Genomic DNA, 23,425 nt, shown 5'->3' with positions numbered 1-23,425 from the left:
GCATAGGTCGCAGTTCAAGCGCACTTTCAGCAAAATTCATTAAATTATCAAACATACGCAAATCTATTTCATTGCAATCATTTGATTTTTGCACCTCACATGACGTTCATGGATCAACAAAACGCTTACTACAACTATTCTTTATCATTTCATTGATAAATTTTATTCAAATAATACATGTGCCAGAAACATCATACCTAGCAACAAAATCACATATACTTGTATACATTTGGTAAGAAATTTTTCGTTATTTATTTACATCAACATAAAAAGTACAATATTTATTTATTTACAAAATTTTATTATTTGACCCAAAAGACAATCGACCAAGAACTTCTTTCCCGAAAAAATAATATTAACCTAAAATAAGTATAATTTTAAAATATAGCTTAAATCAGTGATTCTCAAAGTGTGAAAATATTTGGGGGTTGCAAAAAATTAATGACACAGAAACTTTGGCAGAAACTTTTTATGTCCAAAAGGGAGTCGCAGACCAAAAAGTTTGAAAATCACTACACTACAGCACGAAGATGCCTATAGTTTCGTTGGAAAGGTGAGATATTCAGCTTTCATATGAGTTGTCTATGATGTAATTATCTTAAGGGGTTGTCAAGAAATTAAAAAAAATCGAAAAAACGTCGTTTCTCCGTTACGTAAAGAATGTTAAGTAACTTTTGTCACGTAAAGTGATGCGCAACTATTAAAAAAAACGTCATTTCTCTATTTTTTCAATTTCTACAGCTCATAGCAGGCGACAGTACAAACATGTAATTTGACTCGTTGGAATGGTGAGATATTCAGCATTCATACGAGTTGTCGATGATGTAATTATCTTAAGGGGATGTGGAGAAATTCTCAAAAAACTGTAAAAACTAAAAAAAACGTCATTTCTCTGTTTTTTCAATTTCTACATCTCATATCAGGTGACTCAATGACAGCACGAGTATGAAAGTAGGCTTGTTTCAAAGGCGAGACATTCTGTTTGCATACAAGTTGTCGATGATGTAATTATATTTAGGGGTTTTCGAGTTATTAACTATCCATTCATTCAATTTACTTTTCTTTCAATTTCTACAGCTCATAGCAAGCAACTCGTCGACAGTACGTTGACTCATTGGAAAGGTGAGGTATTCAGCTTTCAAATGTGTGGTCAATCATGTAATTATCTTGAGGGGATTATCTCGATAAATTCAAGAAAAACTGAAAATATCGCTAAAGTCGTCTATACCCTGTTACGCAGCGAACATTACATAACCATAGTTGCATAAAAAGTTTCATTCATAATTACGTAAGATGGACGCAACAAAAGTTTATTGCTTTTCGAGTTATTAACAAAAATCGGTATTTAAGTAAATCCTATTCACTTTTTTTACAAATTCTAAAACTCATAGCAGGCGACTATGTATGTATTCGCATTGGAGAGGCATTTAGCTTTCATACGATTGGTCGATGATGTAATTAACTTAAGGTGTTGTAAACCCTGAAAATAAAACGTCTTTTCTCTGTTTTTATCAATTTCTACAGCTCACAGCAGGCGACTCTACGCCATCACGAAGATGTAAGTTAGCCCGTTCTAAAAGATAGACATTCAATTTTCATACGACTGGTCGATGATGTAATTATCTTAAGGGGTTATCGAGAAAATCAATAAACTGAAAAAAAACGTCGTTTCTCTGGTACGTATAGAATGTTAATTAAAATCATAAAATAGTTTATTAGTTTTCGAGTTATTAACGAAAAACTTTTTTTTCTATTCATCAACGATTTCTACAGCTTATATCAGGCGACTCGACCACAGCCCGAAGATGTCGAGAAATTAACGAAAAACTGGAAAAAAATGAAAATACGTGGTTTCTCTGTTACTTACAAAACGATAAGTAACTTTTGTTACATAAAATGTTGCGCAACGCTTGCATGCACCTGATTATGAAATAAAATCATAAAAAAGTTCATTAGTTTTCGAGTTATTAACGAAAAACTTTTTTTTTTCTATGCATCAACGATTTCAAAAATAAATTCATTCAATTCATTTTTTGTTCAATTTCTGCAGCTCATAGCAGACGACTCGACGACAGCACGAAGATACCAATAGTTTCGTTGGAAAGAGGTATTCAGCTTTAAACTGTGTGGTCGATGATGTAATTATCTCGCAAATTGAATTGAGAATGAAATTAAAATGCTTAATTTTGATAACTGATAGTAGATGTACTGACCAAAACACAATGACCGCAGTTAATTCATTGGAAAGGTTGTAGTTTTGGCTTTAATTTACGTATTAGATTGTTTAATTACCAAGAGTGGTAATCGAATAATTTAAGAAACGTGAAGGTATTGCAGCAAATTGAAAAAAATAGTTAAATAAATGGTTATATTCATATATATATTTGAAATTTTTAAAGAACTGTGGTAAAAATTAATTATTTTGCTTTCGTTTGATATAAAATAAATTAGTTTTGGTCAATTAATAAGAAAGTTATTAAGCTTTAATGAATTGGCGGTTTTTGCGAATCAAAAAGCAAGTCCATCAAATCTCGAAAATGCCATAAAATTGGGATTTCTACCAGAAGACTAGGAGTGCGAGGAGGTATCTGAAACACTGTCACACTGACAGCTATTGTCGCAAGTTAAATTTAAAGGTATTTATTGAATTTCTTCTTTATTCTACATTGTCCTTAATTCAAACTTAATGAACAACATGCTCCATTGCTTCCTTCTTCTATTTCTTTGGATGGAAAACCTTTCTCTGAACTTCATATTTCACTTCGGGCAAGTACTAGTGGAACATGTCAACAACCATCGATCACTAAAGTTTTTTGGCTTCAGAAACATACAACAGATACTGCAGAATTAGGGACAATTCTTAAAATATTTTACATAAAACAGTGTCTTCATATAAGAATGCATTTATTGTTAATAGACATAAAGTAGGTAGTCAAAAATCATCAGAACAATTATTATTATTTTAGGTGGAGCTGATAGCAACATGCCTCTAATGTATAATTGATGATTTCAAGTTCCCCAGAAATTGGAAAGCATTCTTTACTAGCAGGTTTCATTTACAAATAGTGGAAATCTTAACTGCTGAATGTAACCATCAATATTACTTCATTAAGGAGATGGATAACAACTATAAACCCTATAGCACCCATGATTCTATTGTTGCTTCGTACATGATCCTTAGAGACTGGAAAACATTTTTGAATGCTAGATGCATTAAAAATACTGGAAAAACAAAAAATTTTATTTTCAACAAATTCCCAGAAAAAGGCTAAACGTATTTTATATAACTATTAATCAATATTTTCATTTATTTTAATCTCTGTATATTTTAGATCAACATTCATATTCAACATTCTTCTTTATGGAAGTGCTTACAAAAATACAGGCCATTTTCAAAAACGTTCTTTTCCAAAACATACACGTTCTTTTTCAAAAACATACACGTATTAAAATGAATGTAAATGTTAGTTTGTAGCTGCAATGGTGTCGTCGTAATTGATTAACAAACTTTGGTATTTCACAAATGATTTGGGAAAATAGCGTCTTCAAAAATGGCCTGTATTTTCGTAACCATGAGTTCCCAGCAGAATGTTATAAATGGAAGTTGATCTTGAGTATACACGAATTAAAATAAGCGCAAATTTTAATTTGTAGTTGCAATGGTGTCCTCATAATTGATTAACAAAATTTGTTATTTCACAAATGAGTTGGGAAAATAGCGTCTTCAAAAATGGCCTGTATTTTCGTAAAAATTAGCTCCCAGAAAAATGTTAGAAATTAATGTTGATCTTGAACTTCCTTCTTCAACACAAATAATTAAAATTAACAACTTCATCTAACAAAATCAAAAATATAACTATTAAATCAAACTTAGACTAACTTCAATGAAATATATACATATAAGAGAGATACGGCAAGACAGGTAAAGACAAGAAAGATTACGAATCGAACATAAATATATAACGTGTTTAGAACCGGGCTCCCAGCGGTTCAGTACATAGGTTCTTGGAGAGACCTCGGAAGGGTGTAAATTAGAAACGTTAACAAATTAAAATCATATGGAGGCGTTAGATGTTTTTATAAACTTAAGAATTGCTTTGTATACGTCAACATCAATGTTATAAATGGATGTTGATCATGAATATACCTAGATTCAAATAAGCGTAAATATAATATTAGCTGCTAAGCAGAGACATCTTTCGAAATATTCAGGAAACAGTCTGCAAGCAAACATACACATACACTTTGAAAAACAAATAGGAAAACTACGACTTGGATAATGATCTGTATTTTAGTAAACTGGAGCTCCCAGAAAAATGTTATAAATGGATGTTGATCTTGAATATACATGGATTAAAATGAGTTCAAATGTTAATTTGTAGCTGCAATAGTGTCCTCGTAATTGATTAACAAACATTTTTACAAATGAGTTGGGGAAATAACGTCTTCGAAATTCAGAAATGTTTTCTAGTCTCTAAGGATCATGTAGGAAGAAATAGAATCATGGGTGGTATATGGTTGATAGTTGTTATCCATCTCCTTAATAAAGTAATATTTTTGGTTATATTCAGTAGATAAAATTTCCACTATTTGCATATGAAAACTGCTAGTAAAGAATGCCTTTCTCTTTCTGGGGTCATAAGGTCGTCAACTATATATTAGGGGCATGTTTTTATCAGCTCTACCTAAAATAATAACAATTGAACCGATGATTGTTGAATACTTACCTTATGAGTGCACATTCTTATATGAAGACACTGTTTTATGTAAAAGATTTGAGAATTGTCCCTAGTTAGCTGCAGTTTATGTTGTATGTAACATAACAATTCGCTCATTCACCCAAATGTAAAATTCAAATATTCAAATTACAACCAATCAGGAACGACCGATGCTAGGAGCTCAGATACCTCCTCGCACTCCTAGTCTCCTGGTACAAATCCCAATTTTCTGGCATTTTCGAGATTCGACTTGATTCGCGAAAACCGCCAACTCATTAAAGCTTAATAACTTTCTTATTAATTGACCAAAACTAATGTAGTTTATAGCAAACGAGAGCGAAAGAATTAAAAATCAGTAAATTCAAATTTTCTAATATATATGAATAATTACCATTTATTTAACTAAACAATCCAATACGCAAATTAAAGACAAAACTACAACCTTTCTAAGGAGCTAATTGCCGGCATTATGGTTTGGTCAGTACATCTACTATAACATATCAAAATCAAGCATTTTAATTTAATTCTTAATATAAATAATTAACCTATCACCTAACCTAATGAAAAATTTTACAATATTATTTAGCACCGGACGAATCGATTTACTAAAATTTTATAATTGATGCAATATGAATCTCTGCTATAATCAATCATTGTAGTAAATATATTATGAGAATTGTACCTTTATATAAATAATTTCAAAACTGCAAAAAAAAAAATCAGATAAAATAAAATAAATAATATGCATTATCATTATCTTTATTTAATTATATTTTGTTTATGTCGTGTAATTTTATTTACAATCTGTTCATCAATGTGAACATTAAGTAAATTTAAGATCGCGGTTGACATTAGGTAGGTAATCTTTCCCGGTGGATAGTTTACCATTATGATTTTTAATTTGTTGGTTGGCTGTCTTCTTCCAGGTTAACTTCAGTAGTATATTGATGCTCTGCGATTTCACTATTTCCTTTTACTGTGAATCTGCTGCTATCCTTAACAATGTCATTGTCCATGTACTTGGCTAAAGGGTCCATATGCTGAACCTCATTGATTTTCATATTTCCATATTTTTTTCGCATTGTTCTCTCTGCTTTCTTCATTAAATAACATCCACAATTTTTCAACAAACAGATCTCGGATATCAAGGGTATTTTGCTTATTTTTGCTTCTTCTTATTATATTTCTCAATTACACCTAATACCTAATCAATAATACCTAATTAGTATTAGCAACAGTCGCTCGAGAACGCATCGCTTTTCATCTCCAATTATTCTGTTTGTATCGATCGAAACTTATTGCTTTTGTTTTATAAAAAGGTGCGTAAGGGTGTCACTCATCTTACGCAATCATGAAATGCAACAAGAGTTACGTAACTTTCTTGTAATTAAGTAAAAAAAACTCGTCGGATCTTAACAAAACAGCGATGTTTAAGAAAATCCTATTCACTTTTAATTCTCCGTAGATTTTGAATGAATTTGATATCTTTACGAAAGTATCAAGTTTATAGCAGTGCTGGGAAAGCTAAGACACGCGTCGCAGAGCACGTCATGCACGAAAATTATGTTGCCACGTAACAAACTATAGGTCCAAGAAAAAGTGAGGAAAATTCAATCAAAATAATTTATTAGTCGGGAAATTAAAAAAATGGTAACAAAAGTTTATCAACTTAAAAAAAAAACAACAATTAATAGACATTTTTTAATTAATTTTCGATATTTTGTATATTACACAAATTAGCATGTACTGTTCATGTATAACTTACACAGATAATTATTTTTTTTTTTGCATATTTTCATCATCGTTAAAAATATTAATAAAACATACAGTTAAAAATAAAAGAAAACGGATAATAATAAAAACAGAAGAAAAAGAAAACAAACAAAAATCAAAAAAACATTCAATGATTTTTTTTTTATATATATATAAGTATTTTGGAATTGTTTAGACAATACACATATAGATAGTGCTACATTATGTTGTAAGCATTTACTTAGTTTATACATATCAACATATACAAATAATAATAATAATAATATATTTCCTTAACGCTAGGATTCATGATTTTTTTTTTCAAATTTTTCATTTCAATAATTTGTAACGTGTACTAACACTTATGGTACTCTCACAGTAATACAATTTGCGTTTCGAGATTAAATATCCGTTCACAGAAGACAGAGGTTGAAGTTGAGTGAATACACTAACATGGAAATACAAGAATCAATTCTATATAGATATATAGAACTCGCGGGGGTAACGCGAGCGCAGTTGAACCCTTTCAAAAATATGAACCTCTTTTCATACAAGTCAACCTATTCTATTCTGGCCTTTAGCTTACAAGACTTCTGTAATTATCCTAAACTAAACTTTTCAATATATACCATTTTACATAACAATCCCTTAATAGTTTTTTTTTTCTTCGATTCAATACAAATTAATATATGCAATATACATCCAGTTGTAGACATGGTTTGATCATCTAGGAGGGACGTCGTAATTAAAAATTTGAATATTGTCTCGATTCATTCAATCGTAATTATTTTTTTATTGTTTGATCTATCAAGCTATTTGCATTATTAGGAAGCTACGAGCACACCTATGTCTGATTCCATTCCGGGCAAGTGCGTAAGTTCAGTGTTTCTCTTCTTTTTTTTTTATTTGGAATGCACCCTATCATTTGTAACAAAATTGTTTAATTAATATAGAAGGAAGGAAAACAAAAATGAACAGAAAATTAGAATTGATCAGCCAAGAGATCACACACTTCAACAGAAACGGGTTCTTTGCTTGAACGAACAGTTAATCTATACATCTGCAAAAAATAAATCATTTGTTTTAGATAAGGTTCTAAGTATATTATTCGTTGTAGAACTTACCTGAGCATTTCTATTTGGTTCCAAGCGTAATAAGCAGCCGACTTGTAATGCACGCATATGAATAATACCGGCGCAGACGAAGTTATCAGGATTCGGATCGATGCCATCCAGAAGTTGCATACCGAAACCCATGATCTTGGTTCTTGCTGCCTGAAGATCCATAGGCGTTGAAGCTTTAAAGATCTTCTGGGATCTTTGTTGATTTGTACTGTAATGTAATGTTGTTTCTTTTTAAATACTGAATTCCAATCAGGTTTGTCAAAAAGTATACCTGCCGAGATTCTTCCAACGGGCGAAGAACGACTCTCCATTCATCTCAGTAGGTTCGAAAAATTTATTGATCGTCAAAGGAAGTTTCAAAGTAAATTTCTGTGGCATATTGTTGTAAACAAATGTGATGACTAAGGAAGGTGCGTCCGTGTAATAGTCGATACATTCAGCATTAAGCATCTGTTGGATTTGGGCGCCAGCTTCTAAGGTCGGCTCCACGGGTTTCATCTGCATGCTTAGTTTGGAAGATTGATCCTCCGACCAAAGCAAACTTGGTACGAAGTTGTGTAATGGCATGGTTGTTTTGTTACCATAGAAGAGTCCAAGGCGTCCCAAGTTTTGTCGAAACTCGCTCTTGACACCTATCTGAATCAAATCATTCTCAAAGAGAACCCCGTTGTTCTTGCATACAAACTTTTTAGGATTGTACATGTTACTCGTAGTTGAAGTTGGAGTCGAGTTATTGGGCTTCCCTCCGTATATGTCACCAAGAACATCCAGGAGAACACCGGTATTGCCTGGTTGAGCAATTGGAGGTGTAGACAAGCCCAACAAATCGCTGGATACTGCATTGTTGCTGTTTGTGGTTTCATTGTTGTGATTAGTAACTGGTGTTGGGCTCTTGCCTTCTTTGATTTCGTTCTCTGGTACCCGTCCAGGTTTCTTCTTCTTCAGCACCGCCAATATGGAACTTTCCCTCTCTGGGAATGCCGGCATCTCCTCCAAAACAGTAGCGAGTACATCAGAACTTGCGATAATGCTAAGCTGCAAATATTCCGAAGCACGTTGTTGCAACTCGGCATCCGCTGATCTCAGATTGCTATGCTGTTTGAACACTTCCTGTACATGTGTGCGTATTTCAGGGAACAAGTTGATAAATTTGATGTAGGTGGAAAGTAGAAGTGCGCGAGTCATTGGTGAACATAGATGATACTTAGAATGTAGCAATTGGAACTGTACAGATGGGGACGACCTATGATCGCCGGCAATCAAATTGCCGAATTCCCCAAGGATGTAACCACCCACTTTGACCATGTTCTCATGGCATGCTGGAGCCTGTAAAGCTTCAAATACTGTTTTGGCAGCATACCCTTGTACCTCGTCCCTATTGATAACAATTTGGATAACTCTGTACCAAACTTCTTCGGATACGTAATCACCTGCTATTCTGATCAAGTTCAATATTACGTCCACATACCATGTATAATCAGTAGCGTACTTTTCAGCCAGGATGGCTACCTTCAGGACCATTTCTTCCCTTATCGAATAGTCCGCTGTCTCCAAATAATTTAGCATTTCTTGAACAATCTCCTCGGCATTACTCTTATCACACATAGCGTACAGCAAATCTACAGCCTGCTGACGCACGGAGACATCCTTCTCCATTTTCATGGATAGAATCACCACCTCCTGATGTTTCTTAACGGCCTCATGCGAAAATTCCGACGTGGCCAAGTGGCACATCGACTCCAGCGCTAAATATCTGAGATTGGTTTCCCTGTTACTTAAGAACTGTCCGAGCTGGTTGCACGCTCTAACTAGTAAATTCGGTTCACTGTCATTGTGAATTATTAAACTTATAGCTTCGAAAAGCACTGCATTCTTTGCATTTGAATGCTGAACTTTCTTCGATTTTGGTGGCTCTTGAGCTTTATTCAATATTGTCTCTAAACATTCATTCAATCTGCCCCTAACGCCAGGATCCTCAGCTGCAGAACAAAAACAGATCTTTCGTTATAATCTCACCAATATTTAATCTAATTAACTCTAGAAAAAGTGTCTGATGTTTATCTTACAGTCTGAATTAATTACTCATTCAAATATAAGCATATAATCAAAAAAATAATTACATTTACTAAATTTATGTTGTAAAATCTAATAATCAGATTTTTTTCTTTGATGCTATAAACAATTTAACAAGTAATAGATTTGCGAAAAACGGTAATTAAAATTAATCTATGAAATGAAAAACGTTTTAAAAGAAACATGTTTCTGCTCAAATAAAATGATTACATTTTTAATCGTTACACAACGTTAGTTTTCTTAATAACACGCAATCACGCTAATATGCATCAGGTGGGTTATTAATGCGATTTACAAGAACTTATGTTCTTATTATTGATTCATATTATTCAATTTAAAATAACAAGAATTTTCTAATTGGATTTATATACTTTTAGTGGAAATTTGTTGAGGATTGAAGCGTTAAGGAATATTTTTTAATATTCTAATATGAAATTACTGTTATTTTCGTAGTCCTTATAAGAATGTTAATATGAATTTACATACAATTAAAGCTCGAAATTCTATTGACAATGAAAATACGTAAAGTAGTTAAAATAAATAATAATTACCTGGTGGAGTGTAATTTTGAAGCAAACGAAGTAATTTTACAGATAGCCAAGGAGCTGGTACAAAATAGTAAGTGTAATCTTGAAGATCAGTATAACTTGCAGTTACAATCTGTGTATAATGTATAAATTTAGATATGTAAAATGAAGATGCTTTTATTAACTTACTCTACTCAATCTGCTGACTGCTAGAGAAACGCATCCTTTGTATTCATCTGGGTTCTTCTTAACTAGAGCATCTATCAGACTTGTGGCAGCAGTGACTACACCCATATGCTGGTCGTTCAATAGGTGGATGATCCTGGATGTCCATTCGCCTCCAGGGATGATCTCTTGGGATGTCCTGAACAACCGCAGAAGACACAGCGCGGCGCTCTGCTTGACCACGTCCATGGTATCTCCAGAAACAAGAAGCTTTGGTATTTCATTACCGAAAGCCTCAGCCATTTCCCGGCTACCGATATTTGCAATACATTGTAAAGCCAGGTTAACGTGAATTGGATTCCTCGACGCCAAATCATTCTTTATGCTTTGTATAATAAGTTTGATTAATTCACTGTTTGTATTTACTAAGACAGATATAAACAGATAACCCTGCAAAATATTTTCATTGATAAGAAAGTGTGTGTTGACAAGTCACAATCTCTGGTTTACTCACAATTTGTTTTTCAGAGTATTTATTTGATGAAAGCAAATTCACTGCCTCCATGTGGCCAAAATCGATGTCATGTCCAAGCAGGAAGATGAAGAGCAGTTTGCACACATACTTCTTCTTTTGGTAACCATCAAGTGTTTTGTCTCCTTTGAACTTGCCACGAATGTTGGCCAGTTCCTTGTTAATGCGCTTGATCTCAGCCTCTTTACTCTTGCCTAAATTGAATGACAAATATTTTTTTTCATAAAACATTGAGTGGGTGGATTGATTGGTTTGACTTACAGTTCCTGATATCAGATATGAAGACCGCCAGGCCACGCATTCCATCTCCTCGCACAGCTGGCATTTTCAAGGGCTGCCAGATACTTTCACTACCCTAAAATCTAATTGGAATACTTTAATTTGATTGACCTCATTTCAACCCTTTTGATTGGGATTTATGAAAAGGTCATCAATGACCCTCCCCCTAAAATGGTCCAATGGACAATTGCACTTGTTTTTCGATTCTAATTAGACCGCTGGACATCCCCTGCTTACCTTATTTGACTGCTGGGGGTGTTTGAAGCCTTGGTGCAATGCGAGGATAAGGAAACTCAGGGTTAAAACTCCAACACCCTATTTACAAATTATACTACACTGCGACTGACAATAGTGACAGGACTGAACGCGGCGCTGCCAGCTGCAATTCAGCCGGTGTCATGTCATAAGTCGGTAAAGACAATAACTGTCTTCAATAACACGCAAACATTTATGCATTTATACCAAGAAATTACCTACAAATAACTCTACTTTTCCTTCCTATCCCATAAAAAACAATACAAAAACATTAATATTTCATTTAAAAACAAGAACATTCTCAAACTAAACTAAGTATTACTTAGTACTACCAAAAAAATAATCACAATTTATGACTCAAAACTGATAAACATATTACAACATTAATTAAACTTCGATGTTAATTCATAACTGATTGAATGAATTAACGTTCATTACAGGCCTAACACATTTGAATAAGCATTGTATAATAAATTGATCAATGACTTCTCGTAGTTTTCGATAGATGTCGTACCTAGGTCAAGCTTCTTGTAAATTAGATGCAACCAAAATAAACAAACTAAATGGATTTTCTCGGAATACATTTTACGTTTCATGATATCCTACTAGCCTTTACAATATACCTGTTCACGTTTTCATTCAAAACAAAAACCGGTTTCTATTACGACATAAAGTCAATGCCCTTACAATTAAGGGTCTGTATATAACTCGTAGTTACAACTGCCATGGAAACGGTATCCAACCAGTTTACGTCTTTGAACCATATGATTATTGATTCTAATTTAATAGAATCTCATCATATTAAAAATCCACCCTTCTTATATTACTTAGCCTAAATCATTGCTTTTTACACATATTTAGATCTTCTTTTTTAATTTTTGAGAATAATATAATAAGATTGCTATTATGCTGTAGTTTGGACTAAGGGTTTTTATTCAGATATCTAGGACAACAATCACAACCAAATGCATCCGCTTCTATATATTTCCTGTTGTTGTAAAATGATGTCAAGACATGAAGATAAATTTAAAGAAATGCTCTGTATCTCGGATATAAGGACGAAATCAATACAAGACTAGTCCCTGTTCCATTAATATTAAAATACAGATGAATCTCAATTATAACACTGATAAATAAATATATATATATATACGCTTTTGAATAGATGATTACTACAAATTTTGTATCCTTATATTAAATAATCTATATGTACTGACAGAGGAAGTAAAGCAATGCATTTGCTGGCATGTGTGTGCTATTATATAATAACACGATGTATTTTGTGCATAAAAAATCAAGAGGATTTTATTTAATTAAATAATTATGTGAATGGACCATATTAAACAAATAGATGCAATTTAAGAAGATTGAGCCAGATTGCTATCAGGCAACCAAACGATCATTCATTTAATGCTTCCAATTGATAAATTGCATCTGAATTGGTTTAAATTCACTTTTTGTTGATATACAATCTCACTCGTTTTGTCCTGTTACTTTATTATATGTTTAAGTACTTCTATTACTATGTACTAAATATTTCAATTTTTATTTACTGGTAGCTTTAAAATTAACATGTATTAAGTGAATTGGCAATATTTCAAATGTTTATGTACATAATTATGTATGTCAATTTATTTTAAGAAACCTTTATATATTAAGATACAATTTAGTACTAATTACAAATGAGTTGATCATTGATTTTAAGGAATTAATTTCAAATGTAGTTTAATTTTTTGTTAAGCTTAAGAAGATCATGTATTGGAATTACTGTGATTTAACAAATTACATCTTTTTGTCCTTCAAGAACCAGTTCTTCTCTATTTTGTCTTTAAGAAGACCTACAGTTTGCTCGGATAGTATTTAATTTAAATAGCCAAAGAAGTTGGATGAGAGCTTTGGGTTGCCTAAGTGATGGAGGAAAATCAATAAGTGGCTGCGATAGGAATAATAATAATGATACATAGGGTTGGCATGTGAAGCAATTTGAAGAGTAGTGATTCGGTAATGGTGGTAGAGGTTGTTGGAGGTTGTGCAGTGAACTTTAGGTAGGTAGGTGTTGAGGTTGCTAGGTGTAGCGGAGGTTGCAGATACCTAAATTGTTGGAACGCCGCTTAGTGGTGTAGGTAGAACTATTCAGGATTAACATGCGAGTTGTTCCCCCCTTGCATACCCGTTGTGTTCCATCGCCAGCTTCTGCTGCTCGTTAAATGCAAATGGCAAATATCAAATAGTCTTGATTTTGCTTAGAAATACAGATCAGTTTTCGTTTTCAATAATGGTCGGCATCTCATACACCGGCAATCTTTATACGGGAGTGCCGACGCAAGAAGGTGAATATCCGTTTGTTATTTAGTTTTGTTTTATCCCATTTTCTTTCAGTGTATAAATAAAACAACCTATTATTGATTAGAATGATATATTTATAGTGTGGTGGGGGTTCAAGTTTTGCGTGCTTATTGCTTAGAAACCCAGTATGCTATATTTATTTATGTTTAATAAGCTAGTGGCTAGTACATAAAAGATACTCCAAGAGACTAGACCAGAATATAAACACACTGTTCTAAAAAAAATTGAAAGTCAACAAAGACAATGTTCACTTACCTCCCACTACTGAAAAGAATTTGAAATATTATTAACAATATAAAATTAATAAACAAAAAAACAGTAAAAACAAAAATTAAAAACTAAATAAACAATAAATAGGTAACTCCTCATACACTTGACATTGTATTATAAACTTGCTACAATAATTTTTTAGTTCGTGACATGTCTGGGTTAACAACGAATGCCCCGACCTCAGCAGATGCATGCCTCAGTATAGTCCACAGTCTCATGTGCCATCGTCAGGGTGGTGAGAGTGAAAGTTTTGCTAAGAGGGCGATTGAATCGTTAGTAAAGAAATTGAAAGAGAAACGGGATGAATTAGATTCCTTGATTACTGCTATTACAACGAATGGATCACACCCGAGTAAATGTGTAACAATACAGAGGACACTTGATGGCCGATTACAAGTAATTAATGTCACTCCAAGCAATACATCAATTTCAATGTGCTAAGTTTAGGTTGCAGGTCGAAAAGGATTTCCTCACGTTATATACGCTCGCATTTGGCGTTGGCCTGATCTCCACAAGAATGAACTGAAACACGTTAAATATTGCACATTTGCATTTGATTTGAAGTGTGATTCTGTTTGTGTTAATCCTTATCATTATGAGAGGGTTGTGTCACCTGGTATAGATCTCTCAGGCTTGACTATTCAGTCAGGACCCTCTCGATTGGTAAAAGATGAATACACTGCTGGAGGCCCAGTTGCTGGAAACAGCATGGATGTGGATGGTGAACTAGGTGTTACACAGACCATCCAACATCATCCCCCACAGCAGAACTTCAATATAACAACATTACAGTCCCCTCAGGCTGGTAAGTCCTATATTAAATATATAAATTCCACTCCCTTATTATTTTTTTTTATCACTTTTAATTTTTTTTCATTATTTCTATTATGCATGGTTATTAGGTGACCCAAGTTTATATAATGCAAATAATAGATCAGTTTTGGGACCATCAACTGTCCCCAAATTGGAAACAGGGCAAGATGCCTGTCAAAGAAGTAATTGGATACCATCTCGAATGCATCATATTAGTAAGCTTTATGTTTTTATTTTTTATCCATTTCAACCCCTACTTTTATTTTATTTTGCTATTTAATATTAGAATAATATACTAACGAAGTAAATAAATTGTTTATTATTGCAAGTAAATATAACTACTGCAGTCCATTGCTATGTTAATTGCCACTTAGTATTCAACATCCGAAATTATTGTCTCCATATATATTCTGAGTAGAGTATAAATTTTAAATTTAAATTAATGAAAATCGCAATTCGCTTTTAAGTTATAACTGTCAATCCTTTAAAAAACTTAATCAGTTTAATTAAAATATAAATACAGAAGTTGAAGCAGTTGTTAAATTGCAATATCTAATATAAAAATTAATGTTAATTACAAAAACAATGAATCATTTATTAGAACATTTATATTTTCAATAGAACAAAGCATACTAAATCTATATCAGCTCAAATATTAGTAGAGATCTATTGCTTCACATTCAGACTCGGTATTTCTATCGAATATTAATTCAATCGTTCGAAAGCATTGTTGGTGAACGGAAGACAAAAAAACAAGCCAGTTTATAGTAAGTGATTTTGCTTTTAAAAAAATTAAATAAAGCAATAACTTCTTCTTTTTTTAATTCGCGTTGGCTAAATTTTCGCACTTCGCACAGTGCCAGATTCGGTTCTAAATGTCAGTGGAGCAAAGGAAACTTAAATTAGAAACAATAATAAATTGTCGACAGAAATGATTCTCTTTCTTTTACATAAGTAATGTAATACCTCGGATAGTGCGGGTATACGCCAATATCCCGGACTTGTAAAGCGCATAAAAAGAGACTTGAATGTAAAAAACCATTTATGTATACAAACTTATTCTATTTAGTACACAATGTTTGTTTTTTAAAATTTATTATTAATTTGCTCAATTAAAATTTAGATTATTTTCAATTGTCATTATTATATCAAATTATAAAATTAAATTATTTATTATGGTAGAAAATAAAACTAAAGCGAAGAAGCATGAAATAGCTGAATAGTATAAAGATTTAGAATTGCTTGTGATATCTAAAATATATTGCTAAGTTAAAAAATAAATGTTGAAGCAAAAACAAACTTTATTTACCTTTCAAAACGTTTTGATCCGAAGTTGATAAAATTGTTGTCAATTCAATGTAATTTTTAGAGATTGTAGTAGTATTAATAGTTTTTGGTGTAGAATCGAATATTTAGAGTTGTAGCTTGTAGAATTCTTGCGTATAACGTGGACTTTATTGCGCTAATGATGATTGCGCGGCATATATGGTAAACAGGAGCGTTTTGTGATCACATTAACCTTTTATGAACGACATGGTAATTGGTGGCAGTTGAGATCGATGTATACAAGAAACGATCCTTAAGAACTGTATGGTTGACCTGCATCGACCCGACCGACCCACATTCATCGTGTACTGACCTACGCTTATCCATTTCGGATAGAGACCGGCTATACTCCAGATACAAACTAACCCTTTGCGGTTGTTTTCTAGCACCTGTCTCTGTCCCGGTGCACCAACACAACCTGCAGCCGCAGGTGCCGTCAGGTTCGTTACCCCAGCAACAACCAACTGGGAATCCCGGTACACCCCTTCACATTAATTCCAATGTAACTGATAATATTGGTGAGTCATGGGGTATTTCTAACACCGGTCATATATTAAGTCGCAAACATTCATTCATTTCTAGGTGGGAATAGTTCTCCCGTTTCTCCCCTTCTACAGCAAAACGGTTTCTCAAGTCAGTCGGCGAATAAGAATAGCGGTCAGGGTACTCAACCTATGGCTACATTGACCTATACACAATCAATGCAGCCCCCAGACACAAGACATCACAATACGTACTGTAGGGAGTTATTTAATATTTTTATTGCTTGTTCATTGAATTATCGAATTGAATTCTTGCAGGGAATCACAATACAAACAATCAAATTAACGACGTCTGCTTGTTATCAGCACAGCCAGCTCCGGAGTACTGGTGTTCAGTAGCCTACTTTGAGTTAGATACTCAGGTAGGCGAGACATTCAAGGTATCTTCGAGTTGTCCGAATGTTACCATCGATGGCTATGTAGATCCCAGCGGCGGCAATAGGTTTTGCCTTGGCGCTCTAAGCAATGTCCATCGTACAGATCAAAGCGAGAAGGCCAGGTTAGATTATAAACTACACTATTGCTATTAAAAGAATACAATGCGATGTATATTTTTAGACTCCACATTGGCAAAGGCGTGCAATTAGATTTGAGAGGCGAAGGTGATGTGTGGCTTAGATGTATAAGTGACCATTCAGTCTTCGTGCAGAGTTACTACTTGGATAGGGAAGCAGGTAGGGCACCTGGGGATGCTGTCCACAAGATATACCCAGCTGCCTACATAAAAGTATTTGACCTTAGACAGTGCCATGGTCAGATGACTACCCAAGCAGCCACGGCACAAGCCGCTGCCGCTGCACAAGCTGCCGCAGTTGCAGGACACATACCTGGACCACATGCCGTGGGAGGTATTGCACCTGCTATAAGTACGAAACTCTTGTATACGTAATAAAATGGTTCTCTTATGTTTATTTGTTGTAGGTTTATCTGCTGCTACTGGCATAGGTGTAGACGATCTGCGACGACTCTGCATTCTTCGTTTGAGTTTCGTCAAGGGTTGGGGTCCTGACTATCCGCGTCAGTCTATCAAGGAGACACCTTGCTGGATTGAAGTTCATTTGCACAGAGCTCTGCAATTGCTCGATGAGGTTCTACATACCATGCCCATTGATGGTCCGCGCGGCATTGAATAACTATAATACATACACTTTGTTTTGAATGCGTTCAGCATAAGTATGAGAGTTATATCGCCGGAATCATCTTGCAATGTAACTTATCGAGAAAAAACGCAATTCAATCTTGAGAGTAAGGCACACCTTTAGGCCAATTTATGTTGTTTCTATTTTGATTTAGTGCTCTGATTATTATTTTTGTTCTTCTACTTATTAAGGAAATTATATTAGATAATATTGAAACGTTCTGTCGATGACCATCGCGAACACAATACACGGTAACAATATTTGTTTTAGTTCTAATTTTATTATTTTTTTTTTTCGTAACTGTTAAGTTGTTATGCTTTATATAAGTTTCTCTTGTTTTCTTCTCTTTATTTATGTACCAATAGACATGTAGCTACAAAATACTATATTTTTAAAGAGAAGACTTTGTACTCGTTTTATAAAAAAAAATCAAGAAATGAAGTATATTTGTATATGGTGCACAATTTCCCTAGTGGAAAAAAACAACCGTAAAACTGTACAAATTTGTAAGTGTTTCATGTGTTTCATTTAAAATTTTATTATATTTGTTATTGTGAAGTTTTAATATGTATTACATCATAATTCAGGCATCTACATTAAGCCTACTCCTTCGACATTTTGTACTGTTTACATGATGAAAAATATATGTATATGAATATCCACTATATAATTTGTACATAATAAACATTACTTGTTTGTCTTACCAGTTTATCTACCAAATTGATCTTCAATCATAATATTTCCAACATCTAGATCACCTATATTTAGCCAGATTTCATTGTTCATAATATCAATTTTTCATAAAAAAAAGATTAATCGGTAAATATAATTAATTTGGGCCAACCAACTATCGACCTAGGACATTCTGACAAAAGCTTTAAATTATAAATATTACTTAAAGAAATGATGAACAATATAGGATAGGTTGTTGAATTATCTCCACCCTAGTAAAAAATCGTTCTTCTGTATAAACGAACGGATGTTGTAATAGAAATAAGATGTTTTTTGATCGGCTAATAATTTTCAACACAGGGTTATAATGAAAAGATATAAATAGATCATTCTAAAAAGGATGTACATGCATTCATTGTAGAGTAATGAAACAATTGCGTATGGAATAGAGAAATTGCTGCGACGCAAACGTGAGCTTAAACAATTTGTAATGCAAATGTCCCTATACAATTAGGTATAAGTATAGGACTGAAAAAAAAATGTATTTCTTCTGTTTGTCCTTGCATATCAATGTATAGCAATTATATTTGCGCGAGTGTGCAAGAGACACGGGCGCAAAACAAACGATTTCGAAGGACGCGAAGAACGATTCAATAATTGCCAATTGTCAAGATAAAAACAGTTGCAATAACAAAACAAAAAAGTACGTCGAAGATGTTTTAAGGATTAATTCAACGATTGCATTGCAGTTATCGGCGAATTTGCGTTTAAATAATTGATAACTCTATTCAATAAGTTTCGCTTATCGACGATTCGGTTCATTAACACTTCTAATCTCCGCAAATCCTTCGTCGTCGCTGAAATTTTCCATTCGATCATTACACAGTTTGTAATTACCCTTTTCCATCTGGTTATCATCATAACCTTTTTATTTTATTAATAAGAAATCTTCCAAATACAAAAATTACATTAACATAAAAATCTTTAATTATAATCCTTCCACGTTTCTTTTCTAATATTATTATAATTTGCGTAGTTTTTTTTAACTAATTACGACATAATTACAAAGATTTGAATTAGTCATCTTACTTGAAACTGTTTACTATCACGTTTTTATCTTCAATATTGTAAACAATAATGACAACATTTTATATGATGATACCGTAAAGATTAAGAAATATCTCTATTTTGCATAACAAAAAAAGGATACACAAGGACTTTCAAATAAAAATACTAGAGTTCAATTAGAATTAAGATAAGCTAAATGATTTAAATGGAAAATTACTTTGAATGAAAAACAGTTTATTTTATTATTAAACTCATTGAAAATAATGATTATGTAAGACTTTGACTTTGTTAGATAAACGAGTAAATTATATATAAATGAATGTTACTAGTTTTCCGCTCAGAAGGAAAATCATACACAACTATTAAAAACATTCAAATTTTACCAGGAAATAAATTATTAACATATAGAAATTATTTGAAGTTTCCAGAATATGAAAAATAAAACTAAATAAATGGAAACACGTCCTTCGAAACAGATAAATATGAATGAAAATATAATAGACACACACTTATGAATATACCACATTCTACTTTATAGATTAGATTAAGACTACCTGCGGTAGTCTTAATCTAATCTATATTTATTTGTAACTAAAATATAATTCTTACAATGTTAATCTTGAGATAATATTTTCATAATATTCATTGAGAATATTGCTTAAATAACTTTATTTTTAAATAATTCATTCATATTTTGAATACTCGACTACGACTTTATCATGTATGTATTATATACTCGAGAAAAGTAAATTATACAAAAACAATAATACTGGCAGTTTCCCTTAATCGGAATATTAAATTTTGCATTGTCGCAAAGCTTGTTCAATAGAAAAATGTGTTTTTTTAAATTCAATTTGCATGTACACATTTGGATTAACGTAAATTATCCAAAGGTTTCGGAAAGTCCATTGCTTCACTACCAACACAATCGACCTCCAAATGGAAAAAAAAACATTGAATGAAATTATATAAACAAAATACAATAATAGATACAAAACATGAAAAGTCATGAATTATAATAGAAAAAAGTAATTACATAAAGCTATAAATGTGCTCTTATAACATGTAATAATTGGGAATAACTAGATAATCGTTTCGTAAAGGCCTATAAGCATTAATCACAAACAAGAAGATGATTGGCCTCCAAATGAGAAAAAAATAAACAAAGAAAAATAAGAGATACAAAATTTGTGAAAAGTTATAATTTGATCTTATTGCATATAATAATTGGGAATAACCAGAATTTATCGAATATAGAAGTTATCTAAAGGTTTCGGAAAGACCTATGAATTGATCTTCCATGATACATTACAAACAATTTTCTAACGGAATAAAGATAATTAAATTTATTTTTAAGTTTTTTTTTATAAATTCAAATTGGGTTTTATTAGAATATTGAAATAGTATGCATAAGGAATTAGAAATTATGTAACAACTGTAGTACAAGTTTCCCGGAAGCGAAGGACAAGATCCTGCATCGACGCGGAACCTGCTTGAACCCTGACCGGTAGGAACCGCAATTGCGCCGTAGGATAGCTACCTGCTTTTCCTGTTGACGATTGTTGTTTTGTGGAAATCCTCCGCGCGACGCTTATGCAATCGATAATATTGTGATAAAGCGTGTCAATAGTAAACAAATTGTGAAGCATGATTTCTCGGTGCGTCACAATTTCTAGTGCGCAATTCTTGAGACTGTCTTGACTCGAAGCTTGATTAACGAATTGGTTTGGATTGTTCAGTACGTTTCGGCCCTTTCTCTCATCACCTTTGAATTTGGCGCTGATAGTTTCAATGTAAACAACGGTTTTCAGTTAAAAAAAAAGAATAACGGAGGTAAGTTAGTTGAAATACGTTGGCGGAACCGCGCGTTGCGTTTTTGTTTTGAAAAGTAGTAAATTTTAGTGTTGTGGTACAACCATCAATGGCTGTTTGGGTACGGAATGCGAGTGTGTGTATTATTCTTTCTGACATTTTGACAGAAGCAGTGTGAACAGCGTACGCTGTGGTACAATTTTTCCCCCGTTTGTGATAGTGATCGTGTCCTTAACATCGTTTTAGAACTGTACGTTTTATTCGTATTTTAATCAAAAATATTATTCGCGTCTACGAACTTGAAGCACTCCAAGATGCCTTGCAAACAACGGAAAATTGCTGTTATGGGATACCGATCAGTAGGTCAGAATTCGAACATCTGCACTCTCCGAAAAAAAAATTCTTTTACCTAACCCCCCCTTTGCTTTTCACACCCCACAGGTAAATCCTCTTTGAGCATCCAGTTTGTTGAAGGCCAATTCGTGGACTCGTATGATCCAACTATAGAAAACAGTAAGGAAAATGAACCATATTCATGAACCCATATAAACAATACCAATTTTAGCATTCACCAAATCTACCAGGATCAATTCACAGGAGTACGAGCTCAAGCTTGTTGACACTGCTGGACAGGACGAGTATTCCATTTTTCCCTCTCAATACAGCATAGATGTGCATGGATATGTGCTGGTCTACAGCATAACCAGCACAAAGTCTTTTGAGGTGGTCAAGCTTATTTATGAGAAGTTGCTTGACATCACTGGAAAGGTCCAGTAAGTTTTACATTATTTGCAAATGTTATTTGAAACTAATCAGAGAAAATTGCAGTGTTCCCTTAGTGCTGGTAGGGAACAAAACTGATTTACACATGGAGAGGATGATCTCAACTGAGGAGGGCAAACGTCTTGCTGAAGATTGGAAGGCTGTTTTCTTGGAGACATCAGCCAAACAGAATGATGTAAGTATTATAGTTCTTTAAAGTTTAACGAATAAAATCCAATTTATTACACTAAAAACATGTGCTAACATAAATTGATTATAAATACGTTTATTTATAATAAAACGTAATATAATTATATCTGTTTATCTGTAGGTTATCATCATCCTTGTGATGATTTACTTAAGTTTTATGCATTTTCATTGAAATGCAATTTAACTAAGTTTTGCATATTTTCTTTTACATTATTTAGCCAGACAATTGGATATGTAATACTTGTAACCTAGATTAGGTCGCTTGGCAACCTATGGGAAGAGTGTCAAGGTTGCGCTTGTAGGTATCCAAGGTGTCGTGTTTTTCACAAGGGTTACGATTAGACCAAATCAATAATGATCAAATTACTAAAATTACTTAGTAATGTATGCGTAATACAATAATTTGATTTTGTTGCAGGCCGTCTCGGATATATTCCACGCGCTACTAAACGAAATTGAGAAAGCGGACGGTAACATTAGCGAGAAGTCGAACTGTACTATATCTTAATTATAAGGTATTTAGAAAATTTAATATATAAATATGTATTTTTTGATGTTCGTTCACAAAAAGATGTAAAACACAAAGTTTGTACATAAGATACCACGACAACCTATTTTCAGTTATTCTTATATACTCTAGGTACATATGTATATGTTGTTTTCCTTCGCGGATCTAGTTTTTATGTAAAAAAAAAGAAAAGAAAATAACAATTTCTTCCAGCTAGCAATCATTTTTTAAGCCTTTGAAGAACAATTACTTAAAATGAAAAGCAATAGGACTTACATATTACTGCCAATATATATATTTATAAAACAAAAAAGAACTTTTAATGTAACTTCTGTTTCCGGTATTTTCTACAACATTTGAGATTTATTACAATTTATATCTCCATTTAAATATATATATGTGTATATATTATTTATATATGTATATTTTTGTTTTGTTACATACTGGGTTTGTTTGGCTTCTGTTTTTTTTTACTATATAACACTCGGTATAAATAAGTTTTAGGTGATAAGAATAAGTATGTTGCAACTAC

At 32.9% G+C, this 23,425-nt stretch overlaps 3 protein-coding genes and 1 long non-coding RNA gene across 9 annotated transcripts; 3 read left to right on the top strand and 1 right to left on the bottom strand.

Annotated features, from left to right (window-relative positions):
* The first annotated feature begins 84 nt into the window (after positions 1 to 84).
* Positions 85 to 1,830, top strand: LOC108564207. Its single transcript, XR_001891128.1, has 3 exons — positions 85 to 232; positions 1,525 to 1,676; positions 1,774 to 1,830. It is a non-coding gene; the product is annotated as an uncharacterized LOC108564207 (long non-coding RNA).
* Positions 1,831 to 6,796: 4,966 nt separating this feature from the next.
* Positions 6,797 to 11,559, bottom strand: LOC108564212 (AP-2 complex subunit alpha). The gene is made up of 8 exons (XM_017923167.1): positions 11,408 to 11,559; positions 11,153 to 11,253; positions 10,874 to 11,085; positions 10,384 to 10,809; positions 10,219 to 10,327; positions 7,866 to 9,573; positions 7,595 to 7,802; positions 6,797 to 7,530 (listed from the first exon to the last, which is right to left on the bottom strand). Exons 2-8 carry the CDS (start codon positions 11,214 to 11,216, stop codon positions 7,453 to 7,455), a joined length of 2,805 nt encoding a protein of 934 aa, XP_017778656.1. The 5' UTR covers positions 11,217 to 11,253; positions 11,408 to 11,559; the 3' UTR covers positions 6,797 to 7,452.
* Positions 11,560 to 13,392: 1,833 nt separating this feature from the next.
* Positions 13,393 to 18,526, top strand: LOC108564214 (mothers against decapentaplegic homolog 4). Of its 5 annotated transcripts, XM_017923170.1 has the most exons (10): positions 13,482 to 13,755; positions 13,805 to 14,128; positions 14,184 to 14,437; positions 14,489 to 14,846; positions 14,944 to 15,069; positions 16,567 to 16,698; positions 16,763 to 16,918; positions 16,981 to 17,221; positions 17,281 to 17,588; positions 17,644 to 18,526. In XM_017923170.1, exons 3-10 carry the CDS (start codon positions 14,192 to 14,194, stop codon positions 17,853 to 17,855), a joined length of 1,779 nt encoding a protein of 592 aa, XP_017778659.1. In that variant the 5' UTR covers positions 13,482 to 13,755; positions 13,805 to 14,128; positions 14,184 to 14,191; the 3' UTR covers positions 17,856 to 18,526. The 5 variants fall into 5 exon arrangements, with proteins under 5 accessions (XP_017778660.1, XP_017778659.1, XP_017778658.1 ...); XM_017923171.1 differs by lacking the exons at positions 13,482 to 13,755; positions 13,805 to 14,128 and adding an exon at positions 13,393 to 13,470; XM_017923169.1 differs by lacking the exon at positions 13,805 to 14,128 and having other exon boundaries at positions 17,281 to 17,570.
* A 2,606-nt stretch (positions 18,527 to 21,132) lies between these two features.
* On the top strand, positions 21,133 to 23,199 carry LOC108564205 (GTP-binding protein Rheb homolog). 2 transcript variants are annotated; one of them, XM_017923159.1, is made up of 6 exons: positions 21,133 to 21,434; positions 21,504 to 21,776; positions 21,855 to 21,926; positions 21,979 to 22,186; positions 22,242 to 22,371; positions 22,804 to 23,199. In XM_017923159.1, exons 2-6 carry the CDS (start codon positions 21,728 to 21,730, stop codon positions 22,891 to 22,893), a joined length of 549 nt encoding a protein of 182 aa, XP_017778648.1. In that variant the 5' UTR covers positions 21,133 to 21,434; positions 21,504 to 21,727; the 3' UTR covers positions 22,894 to 23,199. The 2 variants fall into 2 exon arrangements, with proteins under 2 accessions (XP_017778648.1, XP_017778647.1); XM_017923158.1 differs by having other exon boundaries at positions 21,133 to 21,776.
* The last annotated feature ends 226 nt before the right edge of the window (positions 23,200 to 23,425 follow it).

The sequence above is a fragment of the Nicrophorus vespilloides genome, unplaced genomic scaffold (genome assembly GCF_001412225.1).
Source record: "Nicrophorus vespilloides isolate i.1.1-1 unplaced genomic scaffold, Nicve_v1.0, whole genome shotgun sequence".
Classification (NCBI taxonomy): Eukaryota; Metazoa; Arthropoda; class Insecta; order Coleoptera; family Silphidae; genus Nicrophorus; species Nicrophorus vespilloides.
The sequence above is the reverse complement of the archived record's forward strand: the minus strand, read 5'-3'. Positions and strand labels throughout refer to the sequence as shown.